We start from the raw sequence: 19,181 nt of genomic DNA on the forward strand, positions 1-19,181 counted from the left end.
AACCTCAACTGGAACCCCACCTAGCCAGGGGCGGCAGCAGCCTCTGCAAATTCTGGGAAGGGGCAGACTCCAGCAAGAAAAGGCTGCTGTAGCCCCTCCAAAAAAAAAAGCACCACTAGCCAGCATATGGCCAGGAATAATCAAGGGGCCCAAGCCTGGGTCCCTGGTGCAAACCCCAGGCATTGGGCATTAGAGGGTCTAATACAGGAGGTGATGCAGACAAAATACCACATTTTTCTATCATATAGATGTTTTAAATTTTATTTCATGTTAAACGCATTTTGTTTAACAATACAGGAATTTAGACATTTAAAGAATTGTATTTAAACCCAACTATGTTTTAATTGCTATTTGCTAAGGATCTATGAATTGCAAAATAAAACAAAGAACTGCAGATGGAGATCTCAGACAAAAACAGAAATTACTGGAGATACTCAGAACCAATAAAAAGTCACCAGACTTGAAACATTGACTCTGCTTTCTTCCCACAGATGCTGCCAGACCAAAAAGCTGATTTATTATACATAAATCACAAGTGATTCTTAATCAAGGAATTGTCAATTTCCAACTGTAGCTTGTTTCAGGAAGATAAACTCACAACTGTGCTACTAGTTTCATTCTGGAAAGCAGGAACAAGCATTACAAGGCAAGAAAAGAATCAGCCTGGCAAAAAAGGACATGGGCGGGTTTGGAGTGGTATACCACACAGAGGTGGCAAATAGGGCCATAGCATAATTTACAGTCTATAGCAGGTGAAGCCAGTCATCCAACATTACAGTACGACTCAGTGCTTAGGTGTATGTCTGGATAACATGCTCAGTCTCAAGTTTAATTGTTATTTTTCTAACCGCCAAAAGGCATTTAAAAAAATACATTAAAGACGACAAAACACAGGCATGCCAGTGTCCTACCTGTACAGTCGGATCTCAACATGGTTCAAATGGCACATTTCACAGAATATTTTAACTTGTTTATGACAAATACAGTTACATGGGATCAGGCAATTCCGAGTGGTTATTATCCCCATTAAATACTTGTTATATTCCATAGCAAGTTCTAGCCAAAATTTCTGCAATAAGGCACCTGAAATATCAATTAGGAGAATGCATTCAATTTAGATAGTTTTCTTCAGAACTCCACATTAGAGTCAAATAGAAATTACTAACAGTTTCAAAGTCATTACTTAATTCATGAACATCAATAAATGAGTTGAAACAAAGAAAGATTTAACCATTCCAGTCTCCAATCCGCCTAAAAATGTAGATAAACATGAATTGAATTACACATACACTCCATGATAAACAGATGTCTGCTTTTCATATCTGAACAAAGTTTGTAATGAAGGTAGGTCTTGTGCTAGTGTCTGGACCCTCATAACTTTGTCTATTACTCCAAGCATAAAGAACACCAATTGACTCAGCTGAAAGCTGGTCAATAAGACTTCATTACATCTCTTAGGAATGTGGCCACAGCATATCGCACTAGAACATCAATGTTTTGTATTCCATTATCCACACAGCAAGACCCCAAAAACGACTGAATGTCTAGTTAATACTGTAGCTAAAAAAGGAGTACTGATAGGACAGCATAAAAACACCTGACTACATCCTAGAAGTTTACTAAGCCACCTTGCTGCTTAACACTGTATTAGGGACAGCATACATGACAGAACAAGAGAGCTTGTATGGATAACAGGAAAGAGAGATAGATAGGCATGCAAGTTTGATAAATGCAAATTAACTCTAGTTGTGAGATACAGGCTATTATTCACTTTCACTATGCTGAGGTACAAAGTTAGAAGCACCACGTACCTGATACTTCTACTGTAATTTTCTGTCTACTTATTCACAGAAAAATACAGTTGCTCAATATGGCAAATCTGAACTTTCCTAGTTTGTATCGTATGCTAGGTAGTACATTTATCCACTTAGTTCTGGAAAATCCCTGGAGCTGAATCTGTAATGTATTACTATCCTCATTTGTACTCTTTCATTCTATCACTTATCATCATATCAGGCATATTCTTCACATATTTAAAAGAACAGAAAAAAAAGCAACACTGCAAAAAGATTAAATGGCAGTCAATTTGAAGCAGTAATTCAATCTCAGCGGTTAATGCTCATAGACATTACACATTCTCAGCAGCTTATGACACCGCAGCTGCTTCATCCTAATGCCCTTGTGTAATTAACTGCTGACTATCTTACATCACTGTCAATGCAGATGAATCTGGATGAACGCATAACTAATACACATGAAACATTATGCTTAATATAGTATCATTGTGTCAATGTTCTGGCTTTCAGAGCTGAAATTACAAAGTTACACAGTCATCCAGCTTTGAAAAGTGCTGGTATAAAAAAAATACAGAATAGACAAAAATGCTTGGATCAGTATTCTGAAATCATTTTGCCAGGAGTTGGATTTTAATATAATGGATAGTTTTTTAAAAAATTTATTAACAGGATGAGGTCATGAGCTCAGTAGCATTTATTTCTCATCCCTAAGGCAGTTCAGAGTCAACCACATTGCAGTGGGTTTGGGGTTACATGTAGGCCAGACCAGGTAAGGGTGGCCATTTTGTTCCCTAAAAGGGCATTAATATACCGGGGCGAGGAGGGGGGGTAATTTCCTGACAGTCGACAATCGATGCATGGTCATCATTAGATTCTTAATTCCAAATATTTTACTAAATTCAAATTCCACCAACTGCTTTGGTGGATTTCAAACCTCTGCCCCCAGAACATTGTGTGTGTCTCAGGATTAGCAGTCCAGCGATACTGCCACGGAGGTCATTACAATGGGGAGGTAAAGCAGAATTCCAAGCTGCACTACCTGATTATACAGCAAGGAATGGACACTTAGAATATTGAGGTTGCTAATGAACTCTGTAATCAGGCCAAGTGATTATGCTTACCTCCATGTCGAAGTTCTGAATCAATATCAACCAGGTTGAAATTGAATATTGAAAGAGCACCAGTTAGTGCAACATCCCGATGTGCTTTCCAGTACGTACTCTTATTGTGAGCATTGCAATGACAAACTGAAGGAAGTTTCCAGTACTGACACTAATACAGAGGATGGGGAAAAAGGAGATAGCAAAAATTTAAAAACACTAAGCAATGAGAATGCTTGCTGACCTCACTGCATGATGATATCCAACTTAAAATGCAGTCAAAGTTAAAAGCATTAAATTTTCACTCAGACGTCATAAAAAATATGGTACATATTATGACTGGTAAAATATTTTACTTCCGACTTTCTCTTGCTCCCCTGGTTGTTACTTTTGAATTCTTTTCTCTCAGGACATAATATCTTTTACTATCAGGTTTTTAATCCATTAAAAAAAGGAGACAGTATGATTTCTGTGAAGATTGCAGTTTATAAACATTTACCCACCTCAGAGGCAGGCTTGTCACAGATGTAACAATAGCACTGCTCACAGAAAAATGCATTGCTGCCTGCTGGCTCAGATATTTCATTTTCTGTGCGCCTAAAATGGAGAAGACAGTTTATTTTAAAAGGAAGGATACAGTCTACGACACATTCCTCAAATTCGAACTTGCAGGACAGACATGGGAAGTGGCTAATCATTATTTTAGGACACTGAAACAGGAAGATGAGCAAAGAGGTCTTTGTGTAGAATAGCAACAGGATACAGTAGCAAATTCTTGAGGCACAGGTTTCAGCAGCAATTATACTGAGCTAAAGCAGAAGAATTTATTACAGTGCCAGTTAAAGGGGATCAGGTTTTTTTTTGAGGAGGGGGCACAGTGGTAGTGGTGAGGTGTGCTACATAAATGCAGGGAAGCTGCAACTGTGAGCGCAAAATGCTTGGGGACTGTTGCTTTCTGTTTGTTATGTTTGATACTGGAACATGTGGAACTTTTGGAATCTTGTGAATAAAAAATCCAAGTGGATTCTGCAGCTGAGAGTCCCTTTGATTACGATTGAAGGAGTTTGCTCGAAAGGGATAACAAAAGGTTCATTCAAAGGTGACATGGAGAATACAACCTGTTAAATGCTGGATGTTTTGGACTTGAGACTACAATATTCTATTGCTGTTGCGCACATTGTAAAATGCACAAAGTGTGGGGATTTTAGTCATGCTATGGAGTTTACTGTAGTTGAGTATGTAAACTTATCTATCAAGTAATGGTTAATCAATATTGATTTTAGTTTACACAACAGTAAAAATCTTTAAAGCAAAATAGTGAGATCCTTTGCATAGGTCACTGAGAAATTCATCTCTTTTTAAAAGAGAGGTCTCTATGGGGAACGCAGCAAAAATCTCATCCATTTCCCCATGGGTAGGTATGCAAAACTGCCAAAATGTGATTCAAAAGTATTAGTTATCTGATGGACAGAAAGGATTTTTTTTTGTAAACATAGCAGGGGAAAAAGCCAGTCACTAAAAGGGTGCACATTTGACATTTAATCTGAAGAAGCAGAGAATAAATTCTACCATTATTATGCAAGTACATGACACGGTACTAAAATTTCAAAAAATGTCTCTCTCATTCATTAATATATTACTAAAGATACACATCCTACTTTGTTACAGGCATTGAAATTCATGCATGCATCCTTGCACCCAAAGCTTGGCTTTGAGCTTGTCCCAAGATTTAATTAGATTATTGTTGCCAGAGATTTAACATTTTCCCCAATAAATATGGACAAAGATGATACCATAAACAAGACTGTGGTCCATACCGATCAGGGACTTGTAGCCCACTCAGTTTAAATCAATTATTCTAATAATTTTCATCAGTTTCAAATTGCTCATGCTAAACAGGTATTCCAGTTTAAGACTTCTCTGCCAAAGAAGAAACAATATTTTTTAAAAAAATGAAACTTCTAGGCTCAACCAGCAAACTCGAAAAACAGGAAATAAGTACAAATGGTAAATCAGAAAGCAAAATGCTGCAGCTATGTGAAACCAGAATGAAGACTTTTTTCCAAAAACTGAAAATACTGGAAAGAATCAGCAGGTCAGGCAACAAAGAGAAGTTATTGCATCTCTAGTCAATGACCGATAATCAGTCGTACTTAAACTTAAGTTTATGAGGTGTTATAATTCCCAATTTTGCAGAAGCACATGAATTTTACGTATTCCAAAGGCCACAGATTAAGCGTTGCAGCTATAAGACCAAATGAAACACATCTCATGGAAATAATGATTCAAATTAGAAATAAGAATTTTGGTCTCAAAACAAAAATATACCAACTGTAGAGAATATACTTAGCTTAAAACATACAAACACCATTCTTTAATATCAGCTATCTACTTCACCAGTTAACCTACTGGTACAATAATTTGTTGCATAACATTCTAATTATCGCAACACATTCAAGTCACATCTTCACGAATGATTAACAATAGGGGATATCAACTTAAAAAAGGCTTTCACACCAAATAACTCTCATTGCTACATACGTAAAGTCTTGCTCCACACAATCATAACGCGCATGTGGCATCACATTGCCCTTTTTACTGTATGTAATGGCAAGCCCACATTCTTCATCAATTACTTCAGTGCTTTTTTCCTTGGATGCATCAGCAACGTCTGCAAAGAAATTGAACAGATTTTTAAAAAAAAATCAAACTGAACTATTCACTAACTCACTAAATTATTTGCTGACTTAAACAATCAAATATTCTTGATAAACAGAGTACGAATGCCAACGTATACCTAAATTAAACAAAGGCCATCTCCACAAAAATTGGCATCTCACATACTGCAGTGTCTCAGAACCCTCAAAATATATCTCCAATCCAAAGACAGTACACTTCTGCATTTTAAATCTGCACAGGCACCGCGAGGACACTACACTGCTCACTCACTCACTCATCCCTCTTGGGTGCTCACAACATCCCAGCTGTGCATTGCGTTGCTCTTTGTACTTTTCTCTCAGCTAGATATACCAGATTCAAATTGCTTCTGTCCTGCCTTGCTGTTAACTGCTGACACAAAGCCAGTAAGCTTGCAACATTATCAGCAGTCCTCAGTCAAGGGAGGGAGCTAATGGCATGGTAACTCAATGGCAGCCTCTGATACCAGTCTGGGATCTAGGACATTATCTGTTGGCTACTTGTTGCAGTCAGCACGAGGATCCTCTCCTAGGGGAAGGGCAGGTAGCCAATGAGGTGGATTATGCAAGATTGGCAAGAAAACTTGCTGGGTCTCAGTGAAATATCTTCCATAAAATCTTTTATGGCTGAAAAAGTAAGATTTGGATTACGAGTCAGCATTCAGTTTGGTAACCTCCCAATTAGTGCTACCGATAATGGGAACTGCAGATGCTGGAGAATCCAAGATAATAAAATGTGAGGCTGGATGAACACAGCAGGCCCCATGATACTACTGATACCCACGCAACTACATTAGTGTGGCTCTGAAAGCAGCTGGCTGCTTGAGTGAACTGTGTTGTGGTTGTCATATTTAAAGGAGACATCACAGAAGTAAATGAGAGAAAAGGAATCAAAAGATATGTTTACAGGGTCAGTTAAGAGAATGGGCAGCAGCTCATGTGAAGCATAAACCGTGGCAAAAAATAGATCAATTGAATGGCCTGCTTCTGTGCCATAAATTCTACACAAGTACGAAAAGTTAATGAAGGTTCCTCCAGGTTAAGATTAGCTGCAACTATTTACAAAAAAAAACCCACCAACAACAACAACCCCACTTATGGAGCAGTAAGTAAAAGATAATTGCAGGCAAGTAAAAACAGTTGACCACGATGAAAGAGAAACAGAAAACTTACAGCTCAGGACAGTCGACCAAATGTGTCCATGCCAGCTGAAAGAGCTAGCTGGTCTGATCTTACTTACTCACGGTTGATCCGGAACCCTGTAGGGTACAATATCTTCAAAGCATATCCAATTTTTCTTTCAAAAGGTATGAGAGCTTCAGTTTACCATCCACATCAACCTTGTCAAGATCCCTCAGAACATTACATGTTTCAATTAAATCTTACTCAACACTAGAAACAAACAGACTATCCAAGTTACCACTCCCTTTCCAGATATTTGTCCAATAAATCTTTTGGGAACTGCCTCCAACACATTTACACCTTTCCTTAAGTAAAAGGTGAACAATAAGTGCACAGTATTTTGTATGTGGCCATATTGTCTTTGGTTGTATGACCAAAACATAATCTTCTCACTTTTGTAGTTACCTCCCCACATAATAAGCAACAACATTCTATTAGGCTTTCCAAATTACTTGCTGCACTTCCATATTAAGCTTGTGATTCACACAGAAGGCCACCCAGATCCCTCTGAAATTTTTCCTTATTTAAGATAGACTGCTCAGTGTTTATTACTCGTTTCAAAATGGACAATTACATGTTTTTCTATATTATACACCATTTCCCTCGCTTCTACCCGCACACAACCCATCTACACCCATTTGTAATCTTTTGTACTTTTGACAACCTATTCTCCTCCCTGTCTTGGTCTCATCCATTTTGGCAACCATTCCTTCTGTCCTTTCATCCAAGTCATTTGTCTCAGCACTAACCCCTGAGGTACACCATTTGTTGCAACTTACAAATGCAACAAAGATCAATTTATGCCAATGTGATTTCCTGTTAGCCAGGCAATCTTGCATCCATATAAAATGTGCTTTGCTTAACAACAGGAGCTCTTATTTTTCATATCCTTTGATGTGGCACCTTTTTGGAAATCTGGAAACAGTACATCCACTAGTTTCCCTTGATCTACAGAACGTGTTACCATCTCAAACAACTCCAATAGATTGGTCAAACATGATTTATCTCTCACAAAACCAGTGACTCAGCAAGATTTATAGCAAGGTTCACAATAATCACACACAGTATCATGCTGTAACTTCTTCACCAACGGCTTCAAACATCTTGCTTTTGACAGCTGTTAGGCTAATTGGGCTGTAGTTTTCTGCTTTCTGTCTCCTTCCATTTTTGAATAAAGGAATTACATCAGGTATCTTCCAATCTAATTGGAGTATTCCCACAACGAGGTAATTTTGCAAAATTAAAACTGATGCAACCATCTCACTAGTCACTTAGACATTATAAAGGAAATGAGAATAGTTAGTACAAATACAGGGGCTGAGAGAGGAAAACAAAAGAAATTGGAGAAAAATAACAGTAGCACTTGAGTCCATGAAGCATCACCTTGCTAATGGATTACTCCAATATATGATTCACCACTACGTCTACTTTAAAAAAATCTCAAATAACATGCCATAAAAGAATATTTTCAGAAACGTCTTGAATTTTTTTCCTAGTTAAAGAAATCTAATTTGGGACCAAAACAATTTGTAAGTGGGTCTGCCCAAGAACATTTGTCAATTTTTGCTGCAGATCAAAAGGCAAGAAATTCATTTATACCTTCCACAAGGCACAGTTTTGTCATGAATCATAGCTTCCCGTTCTAATTAAGAGAAAACGTGTACATAGACAATATTACAGTTTCATTGCCAGTGCAGCCAAGATGGGCAGAAATACCTTCTTATCTGTAAGAATTCTGAGATTAGCTAAATGAATGGCTCACAAGACAAGTTCTGACATCTATCCCAAACTCATTTTAATACTTTGTTGCTTCAATTGCATTTCAAACTCCAAATAAAAATCCCTGTTCTTAAGTATTGCATTCTTCCAAACCACAACAACCACGCAGTCTGGCTATCGGGACACGCAATATAAAAGTCTGAAAGTTACATAACTGTCTTCAATCCTACTATGAATTTCAGTTATATCAATCGCAAAGGCTGAAGTCAAACCAAAATTGCTGGAAGTACAAGCATTGTCTTTAAAGAATGCAAAATTAGTGTCTAAACTATTCAATTTTAAATTATTGAAGTCATACCTGAAGAATTTTCTACAATAAACACTGACGTTTCACCATCATTCTCTCCTTCAGTATCACTGATTACAATAACACTCTCCTCGTGCTCCATCTGCAGTCCCACTCACCACTGTAAAGAGAGAAGCTGACATGGTATCAATAATGCAGATGAGTCACAAGCTCTCAAGTCCGATTGCACACAGAAACCTGTGACACTTCCCACAGTCACCTTGGTAACGCACAAACACAAAAAAAAGTCTTGGAAAATGGTTTTAACATTCAATCCCGTGACCCTTCATCCCATGTGAAGATAGCTGGGGAAAGGTGGAATATGGGTGGGGTGAGACAAGAAGAGAGGCAAGGCGAGCAGCAGGCGCAAGCGGAGCAGACAGGAGGGGAAACAAACAAAAATTGCTGATGATAAGCTAAGAGACAGAGATGGGTAGGGTCCTAACAGGAAGTCTAATGTTTGAAAATGGGTTGGCTGTGTTAGGAGCAGCCCATATAGGACACGGCCTAGGGTGGTGGAGGAGTTTTTGGTTGGAGAAGACACAAAGAACCAAGGGACAGGGTGCTCCTATTCGGAAATCGTTAAATGCAACGTTGAGGCTTAATGCCATTATGCCTCACTGGAAGATGACGTTTGTTTCTCCAGCTTGCAGTGAGCCTGACTCCCCAGCAAGATCTTTGCTTTCTCCACTCTCTGGGCACCATCTCCATGTACTCTATTTTCTCTTCCCGTATTCTTTCCCCATTCGGTCATCAACATAAAATTCTACTATTTCCCGATTATCTTCAGTTAAGTATATTCAAAGCCGAGAGACAGACAGACTGCGAATCAAGGATTATGGGTAAGGGCAGGAAAGTGGCATTGAGGATTATCAGATCAATAAAATCTCATTGAATGGTAGAGGAGACACAGTAGGACAAATGATCTATTTCTCCTCCCGGAGTCTTGTGGCCTGTAAGTTTTGGCCAGAAGGATCTGGGTTCAAACCCAACCTGACAAGTGGAGGTGTTACGTCTCAACAGGCTGATTTAAAAGAAAGTTTAAAACTAAACCAAGATACAGAACAATTTGCAATCAGGTAAATTTCTTTTCAAATTATGTGCCAGCAATTGCCAGTTATTGGCAATGAATATAACTCAAATTGGCCATTTACAAATTTTAAAAAGGTGTAATGCAAAAGATAGATGGAAAATAGAGGGGAGGTAATGGTAATCCAAAGTTACCTTGCTGGAGCATCTTGGGGGGGGGGAGGGGCAGCAGAAGTCATACAGCAGACAAGGGGACAATTTAGAGACAGCATGAGTACTATAGGATAAAGGGACAAGGATGGCACTGAAGATAGCTGGGAATGAAGTGCAAAAGGAACAAAGGAATAGGATGGGTATGGCATGAGGCAAACAGATTGGGATAAGGATTCAAAGTAGTATTGTTGCAACAAAGACATTAAATTACACCACATGTTTTGCAGGTCTCTGCTGATATGGAAATAATTTATTTCCTTTGAGAGTTACTGTCTATACTTGCTGTTTTATATTGCATCATTTTAAATGTTATTGACTTGGAACACTATTTCAAAAAAGAGAAACAGCAAATGGTTTGTTCTTTATGTTCAGCCATGGAGTCATACAGCACAGAAACAGACTCTTTAGTCCAACGAGTCCATGCTGACCACATTCCCAAACTAAACAAGTCACACATTCCTCCTAACTTTTCCTACTCATGAATTTATCCAAATGTCTTTTAAATAAGTGTACCTGCATCCACCATTTCCTCTGGCAGTTCATGCCAAACACGAACCACTCTCAACATTAAAAAGTAGCCCCTTGTGTCCTTTTGAGATTTTTATCCTCTTATCTTAAAAATATGCACCCTCATTTTGATCTGCCCCACACAGGGGAGGGGGGGGGGGGGGGGGGGGGGACACGGACACGGACCCTTGTCATTCACCATATCTATACTCATGATTTTTTTTAAACCTCTATAAAAGTCACCAATCAACTTTCTCCACTCCAGTGATATGAAGTCCCAGTCTATTTTTATATCTCAATCGCTCCAGTCCCAGTAAATCTTTCCAAACCCGCTCCAGTTTAATAATATCCTTCCTATAACAGGTGGCCAGAACTGTACACATTACTCCAACAACCTTGACATGGTGCCCCAACTCCCACATTCAAAAGGTCTGAGCAATAAGGGGAAGTATGCTAAATTCCTTCTTAACCACCCTGTCTACTTGGTATGCAAGTGCAAGTTTCAAAGCCAACACAGCTTTTAATTAGTCTCCAAGATGCGTAGTAAAAACAGCAAACTGGATTTCCTCCCTTTTTTCCTGCTTGCTTCTCATTTGATATTCTGCTGTTTGACACATACAAGATGCTGGTTTACCACATAACATTTTTATTCATGTCACGGTTCCACATGCTAAACTTGTCAGCAAGGTTAGATCAGATGGAATAGAGGGAGAAGTAGCTATGTGGATCCAGAACTGGCTCAAAAATAGAAGACAGAGGATGGTGGAGGAGGGGGAGCTGCTTTTCAGACTGGAGGCCTGTGACCAGCAACATGCCACAAGGATCAGTGCTAAGTCCACTGTTTTTCAACATTTCTATAAATGATTTGGAAGTGAACATAACAAGTAGAATTATTAAGTTCACAGATGATGCCAAAGTTCGAACTGCAGAGGACAGCAAAGGTTACCTCAGAGTACAACTGGATCTTGGGCCAAGGAGCGGAGGCTGGAGTTTAATTTAGCTAAACCTGAGGTACTACATTTTGGAAAGGCAAATCAGGGAAGGACTGATACACTTAATGGTTAGGTCCTGGGGCGTGTTGCTGAACAAAGAGACCTTGTAGTGTAGGTTCATAGTTTCACAAAAGTGGAGTTGCAGGCAGATAGGATAGTGAAGGTGGTGTTTGGTACACTTACTTTTAGTGGTCAGTGCTTTGAGGGGTCAGGAGGTCATATCCTGTACGGCTACAACATTGGTTAAGCCACTTTTGGAATACTGTGTGCAATTGTGGTCACCTTGCGTTAGGAAGGATGTTGCAAAACTTGCAAGAATGTTGACAGGGTTGGAGAGTTTGAGCTACAGGAAGATGCTGAATAGACTTGGGTATTCCCCCGCCAACCCCTGAACATCCGGGGGGGGGAAAGAATGTATGGAATGAGCTGCCAGAGGAAGTGGTTGAGCCTGGTACAAAAAACAACAACATTTAACAAGGCATCTGGATGGGTACATGAACAGGAAGCATTTAAAGGGGTATGGCCCAAATGCTGACAAACGGGCTTAGATTAATCTAGGATATCATATCGGCATAGATGAGTTGGACCAAATGATCTGTTTCTGGGTCTATAACTTCAGTGCGTTTGTTAAAATTCTTTACTGAACTTAACTCTGACAACTTCATTCACATCACACCTTTAGCAAAAACTGTACTGCAATGAGGAAAATAAAACATGTTGTTTGGAAAGATGATAAGAGGAGCTAGGACACAAACAGGCATGTGGGCACATGACGTCATAGACACGATCAAGACTTGAATGAAAGATGGATGGGGGTGTGGAAACGTCACAATATTTATCAAGGAATCAATTATATTAGCGGGTAGGCATGAAATCCTGGTAGGATAATCAAATGAGGCTATACAGATAAAAGTAACAACACAAAAGGAGCAAACATGCTGTTGGTACCGTACTATAGGCCCCCAAAAACAAAAACAGGGAGAGGTAAAGGATCAGATATGTAAAATACCAAGTTTCAGGAATATCGAGCAGTGAAAACAGTGGTCGTTATCTACCTAAACATTATTTGACATACTTTTAAATGTGCAAGGTAGGGAGGTAACAACATTCTAAAAAAAAAATTGCATTTAGGAGAACTTTCATAGCCAGTACACAGAAAGCCCGAAACAAAAGGGAGGAGGCAGTTTTGAATCTAATATTCAGAATTAGGCCTGGACAGGTAGCAAGTGTAAAATTAGGGTTACCTTTTGTATTTATTGTCTAGAACTCAGTTAGATTTATGATTATTAAGGAAAAGGGTGAGGATGGGGCAGGAATAAAAGTTTAAATGGGGAAGAGCTAACTTAAAACAAAAAAAAACACTTATGGGCTGTGGGCATCACTGGCTGGGTCAATTTAATGCCTGTCCTTAGTTGTCTTTGAGAAGCTGGCAGCAAGTTACCTTCATTTACAGCTGTAGGCTCTGAAATAACAGTGACATTTCTATGGGCAGGATTAGGAGTGCTTTGGAGGGGAACTTGCAGACAGTACTGTCCCATGTGTCTGCTGCCCTTTTCCTTCTTGATGTGGGTTTGGAAAGTGCTGTTTAAAAAAGCTTAGGTGAATTTCTGCAGTCTAACCTGCAGATGGTACACACTACTGCTACTAAACATTGGTGGCGGGTGCAGATGATATGGTGTCAATCAAACGGACTGCTTTGTCATGGAGAGTGTCAAGCTTTTTGATGTGGTTGAAGCTGCACTCATCCAGGCAAGTGGAGAATATTCCATCTTACTCTTCAAGTATGCCTTGCTGATGGTGGACAAGCTTTGGGCAGTCAACATGAATTGCTCACTGCAGGGTTCCAGCTTCAGCATTGCTCTTGTAGCCCCACTATGATTAATGGCAAGTCCAGTTCAGTTTCTGGTTAATTGTGACCCCAGGATGTTAATAGTCAGGGTTTCTACAGACAATAACTCCATTGAAAGTCAAGGACTGAATCGTTAGATTCTCTCTTGTTGGAGACGGTCCTTGCCTGGTATTTACGTGGCATGAATGTTACTTTCCATTAGCAAGTTGAGAAGATTTGTAGCTCAGGTTGAGGTTCTGGATGTGAGTTTGCTCGCTGAGCTGGAAGGTTATTTTTCAGACATTTCGTCACCATTCTAGGTAACATCATCAGCGAGCCTCCGACAAAGCGCTGGTGTTATGTCCCGCTTTCTATTTATCTGGTTGGGTTTCCTTGGGTTGGTGATGTCATTTCCTGTTCTTTTTCTCAGGGGATGGTAGATTGGCTCCAAATCAATGTGTTTGTTGATGGAGTTCCGGTTGGAATGCCACGCTTCTAGGAATTCTCGTGCGTGTCTCTGTTTGGCTTGTTCTAGGATGGATGTGTTGTCCCAATCAAAGTGGTGTCCTTCCTCATCTGTGTGTAAGGATACGAGTGATAGTGGGTCATGTCATTTTGTGGCTAGTTGATGTTCATGTATTCTGGTGGCTAGCTTCCTGCCAGTTTGTCCAATGTACAAAAACACTACATTGGACAAACTGGCAGAAAGCTAGCCACCAGAATACATGGTCATGCCGTTTTGTGGCTAGTCGATGTTCATGTATTCTGGTGGCTAGCTTCCTGCCAGTTTGTCCAATGTAGTGTTTTTGTACATTGGACAAACTGGCAGGAAGCTAGCCACCAGAATACATGAACATCAACTAGCCACAAAACGACATGACCCACTATCACTCGTATCCTTACACACAGATGAGGAAGGACACCACTTTGATTGGGACAACACATCCATCCTAGAACAAGCCAAACAGAGACACGCACGAGAATTCCTAGAAGCGTGGCATTCCAACCGGAATTCCATCAACAAACACATTGATTTGGAGCCAATCTACCATCCCCTGAGAAAAAGAACAGGAAATGACATCACCAACCCAAGGAAACCCAACCAGATAAATAGAAAGCGGGACATAACACCAGCGCTTTGTCGGAGGCTCACTGATGATGTTACCTAGAATGGTGACGAAATGTCTGAAAACTTACTTTCCATTTTACAGCCCAAACCTGGATACTGTCCAGGTTTTGCTACATTTGCACTTGGTCTATTGCAGTATCTGAGAAAACATAAATACCGTTGGACATCACAAAACCTCACCTCTTGAATTCAATTCTGTTTTCTCCCCCATGTTTGAACCAAGGCTGAAATAACCATAGTGGAATGTAAACTGAGCAATGAGCAGGTTGTTGCTAAGCAAGTATTCCTTGATGGCACTACTGATGACACCTACCACCACTTTACTGATCAAAACTAGACTGATTGGGCAATAGTTTGCTGGGTTGGGTTTGTCCTGCTGTGCGCGCACACGGCTTATTTGGCAATTATCCACATCATTGCATGGATGCCAGTGTTGCAGCTATACTGGAACAGCTTGGTTGGACTCTAGCAAGTTCTGAGCACATCTTCAGTACCATTGCCAGACTGTTATTAGTGCTTAAAGCCTCTGCAATATCTAGTGCCTTCAGCTGTTACTTGATATCACGTGGAGTGAAGCAAATTGGCTGAAGCCTGGCACCTGTGATGCTGGGGACCGCAGGAGGCGGCCAGGATGGATCATCCACTCGGTACTTCTGGCTGAAGATTGCTGTGATTGCTTCAACCTCATCTTTTGCACTGATATACTAGGTTCCCCATCTTGGAAGATAGGGATGTTTGTGATACCCCTTCCTCCAGTCAGTTGTTTAATTGTCCACCATCATGCATAACTGGATGTCACAGGACTACAGAGCTTAGATCTGATCCATTGGTTGGGGAAATCCTGTCGATCTATCATTTGCTGTTTGTGGGGAAAGAAAAGAAAATATATAGTCAGCCTAGTTTATTGGATTGTGATGATAATCACATGGGTTGAATTCCCAAATTGGCTGATGTTTTCATGAAAGACTCTCCTTCTCAACCTCTCCCCTCACTGGAGGGTTGGTGAGATTAAACCACACATTCTCTTCTCTCTCCATATACAGAGAGCAGACATACGGTCTGGTAGGACGATCATGACTTTTTGTTAGTGCTGTTTAACATGCAAGTAGTCCTGTTTAGGTGCCTGTAAACAAAGTCTGAGGTGAAGAATGCCTGATGTTCTTGGCATGCCCTGGCTTTCTTCACCGAACCTGACCTGACTACATTAGTCACATTTTATAACTTTTAACCAATAGCCCTGGAGGTGATGATAAAACAAGCAAATGCCTAAACATTCCTCACATCACAAGAGTTTCTGACTCAGTGACCCTTTCATTATGGGTACCAGATTCCCACAACCCTCAGTGCAAAAACATGTTCTTCAATGCTCCACTTGGCCTTCTACCTCTCAAGTGGAAGGTATGTCCCAATCTCTCCAATTATTTCCCTTCTACTAGTGGAAAAAGTGCCTTCCTATCAAGACTATCTATGCCTCTCAGTCTTATACACCTCAATAAGTTCCCCTCAAGTTTCATTGCCCAGAGGAAAGCAACCCTAGCCTATCCAATTTTGCCTCAGATCTTAGATCTTCCAGCCCAGGCAGCATCCCCTCTACTGCAATCACCTCCTTCCAATAATACGTGACCAGACTGCATACTGTACTCCAACGTATATTTTAAACTTGTAGTATAACCTAAAATAAAAAGCAAAAACACTGCAAAGGCAGAAAACTGAAATATAACAAAGTGCTGGAGAAACTCAGCAGGTCTAATGGTATCTGCTGAGATATTAAATTTCTATTTCAAATCCAGTGCAATTATTCAGAATTTCAGCATGACCTCCTTACTCTTGTATTGTCCCTCAGCTAATAAAGGCAAGTATCCCACACGCCTTCTTAACCAAACCACCGATCTGTCCTACTATTTCAGGGATCTGTGTAAATCAGAGAGGAGGGTCTCTGATTTACAATACTTTGCAGGGTTTTACCATTCATGGCAATAGGCTTTTGCCTTGTTAGCCCTAAGTGTATTAGTTCAAAGTTTTCTGGATTGAATTCTATTTGACAGTCAACTGCCCAACTGATTAATCTATTGACACCTTCCACTATCTACCACCTTAACAATTTTTTTCTGTTATCTTCAAACTTCTTGATCAGACCCTCCACATTCAAGTCTAGATCATTAAAGCATGCCATAAACAGCAAGGACTCCAGAACCAAGACTGGGAATAGACTTTCAGTCACAGATAAATCCCACTATCACACACAGCATCCTGCCTCTCAGCCAATTTTGGATCCAATGTGCCACTTTCCTCTGACCCCGTAGGCTCTTTCTTACTTGACTAGTCTTCTATGATGGATCTGATCAGAAGTCTTGCTGAAGTTCACGTAGACCACATCAAATGCCCTAGTCTCATCAACACTCCTGGTTACTACCAAAAGATTTGATCAAATTTGTCAAACACTACACTTCCTCAGCGAAACCACATCTGCTATCCTTTTCTCTACAAGTATAGATGTATTCTGTCCCTATCACATTCTAATTTTTATTAACAACTGCAGAAAGCTAAAATACAAAAGGGACATGGGGGTACTTGTGCACGAAATCCAGAAAGCTAGCACACAGGTGCAGCAGGTAATCAGGAAAGCTAATGATCCTTATTTCAAGAAGGTTGGAGAATCAGAGCAGGCAAGTCTCACTGCAACTGTACAAGATGCTAGTGAGGCCTCATCTGCAATACTATGAAGAATTCTGGTTCCGTCATTTGAGGAAAGATATCATTTCATTACAGGTAGTTCAGAGAAGGCTCATGACGATGATCCTAGGAACGGAAGGATCGTCTTTGAGCAAGGCTAAACAGGTTGGCACTCTATTTACTGGAGTTTAGAAGAATAAAAAAGTGATCTTCTAAAAACATAAAAGGGCTTTGACATGGTAAAACGCTGAGGGGATACTTTCCTGATGAGTCGAGGACCAGAGGGCGTAGTCTCAGAACAATGGGATAGCAATTTAAGACTGAAATGAGGAGGAATTTCTTCCTTCAGTGGTTGAAAATTGTTGAAAATCCTTGACACAGATAGCTGTAGGGGCAGACTCCTTGTGGATATTAAGCCTGAGATACATTTTTAGACTAGTAGGGGAAAATTGAGGGTTGAGGAAAAGGGCAAAGAAGGGAATCTGAGGAACATCAGATCAACCATGATCCTATTGAATAGCATTGCATGCTCAAGGGGCCGAGCAGCCTTCTCCTGTTCTTTACTGCCCTGAAACGTCAACTTTCCTTTCTTCTGATGCTGCCTGGTCTGCTGTGTTCTTCCAGCTCCATACCGAGTTATCGTCTCCTGTTCCTATTTCTTATGGACCCCCTGTGCAGTAAACATCTATGAATCTTTGATTCAGCAGCAACGGTACTGCCACTTAATGTCAAGGAATGATGGTTAGATTCACTATTGTTGCAGATGGTCATTTATGCCACGCAGGTGCCAGGCAATGTTACCTGTTTGATAGCCCAAATGTTGACCAGGTTTTGCTGCATTTAGCCATGCACTGCTTCAGTACTGGAGGAGATGCGATGGAGCTAAACATTGTGCAGTCATCAGCAAAATCCCCACGACTGACCTTACGATAAGGAAAGGTTATTGCTGAAGCAGCTGAAGAACTGGAGAACTATAGTGGCTTAATGGCAGTGTTCCTGTTGCTGTCTCATAGTTCCTTGGTTCAAGTCCCACCTGCTCCACAAATGCATAATAACGTGTGAACAGGGTGATTAGAAAATGAAAAAAAAACCTTCCTTCATGACTAAGATTCAGACCTTGCATCCATATTAGAACAAAGCAGCAGAGGGGTCAGGAGCAAGTCAGCATGGTGGAACTCAAAGTGAAAGTCAGCGAGCAGACTTTTATTAAGGAGATTCTGCTTGATTTACGGTGGTATCAACACTCCAATCATAATAATGAGGACTGAGAGTAATACTTCAATCTTATTTTCTGTACTGATACAGCAGGCTTCCTCACTAAGCCTGGAGATATTTGTGGAGCCGCCTCCTCCTGTGACTTGTTTAACTGTCCAAAAATGATTCATGAGTGGATGCGGCAGGACCTCAGAGCTTAGAGATGACTCGTCAGTTGTGGAATCATAACCTGATCCTCATACAAATGATTGTGTTATGATTTCATTAGGTTGATAGCTAATTTTTAGGGATGCCGAATGCTGGTTCTGGCATACCCCACTGGACTCTTCATTAAGCTAGGCTTGATGGTAATAGTGGAGTGGGGATATGCCAGGCTACAAAAGTTGTAGATAGAGCTGGAGATCAATTCCGTTGCTGATTGTCCATTGCTCCTCATGAATGCCCAGTCTTGAATTGCTAGACCAGTTTGAAATCTGATTTAACTGTAGTAATGCCACACAACACTCTGGAGGATATACTCAAAACAACAACAGAACTACTGGAACCAAATTCTTCAAGATGGTTTTAAATGCTCAGTCAGGAAGCCGAGAGAAGCGTGAGCGTATGATATTGCATACAAAGCCCAGAACCACTAATTTGCACTAATCTGTCAACACAGTACAAACTTAAACAGAAGTACATTAAATTGAAAGTACTGAAGCACCAGGCTGAGTTGTCCAAAAGACAGTTTCCAGGATTGGACAGAACAAATTAAAA

At 40.3% G+C, this 19,181-nt stretch overlaps 1 protein-coding gene across 2 annotated transcripts in view; it reads right to left on the reverse strand.

Annotated features, from left to right (window-relative positions):
* The window catches only part of zgc:112980 (uncharacterized protein LOC503706 homolog), a 75,211-nt gene that overhangs the window by 36,838 nt on the left and 19,192 nt on the right, over window positions 1-19,181 (reverse strand). For both annotated transcript variants that reach the window (XM_059653911.1, XM_048551888.2), the window contains exons 2-6: window positions 8,852-8,960; window positions 5,438-5,567; window positions 3,400-3,493; window positions 2,918-3,068; window positions 912-1,083 (exon numbers count right to left, since the gene is read on the reverse strand). In XM_059653911.1, coding sequence (XP_059509894.1) covers window positions 912-1,083; window positions 2,918-3,068; window positions 3,400-3,493; window positions 5,438-5,567; window positions 8,852-8,942 — 638 coding nt within the window. In that variant the 5' untranslated portion in view covers window positions 8,943-8,960. The remainder of the gene's footprint in view (window positions 1-911; window positions 1,084-2,917; window positions 3,069-3,399; window positions 3,494-5,437; window positions 5,568-8,851; window positions 8,961-19,181) is intronic.

This window comes from Stegostoma tigrinum, chromosome 23 (genome assembly GCF_030684315.1).
Source record: "Stegostoma tigrinum isolate sSteTig4 chromosome 23, sSteTig4.hap1, whole genome shotgun sequence".
Taxonomy (NCBI): domain Eukaryota; kingdom Metazoa; phylum Chordata; class Chondrichthyes; order Orectolobiformes; family Stegostomatidae; genus Stegostoma; species Stegostoma tigrinum.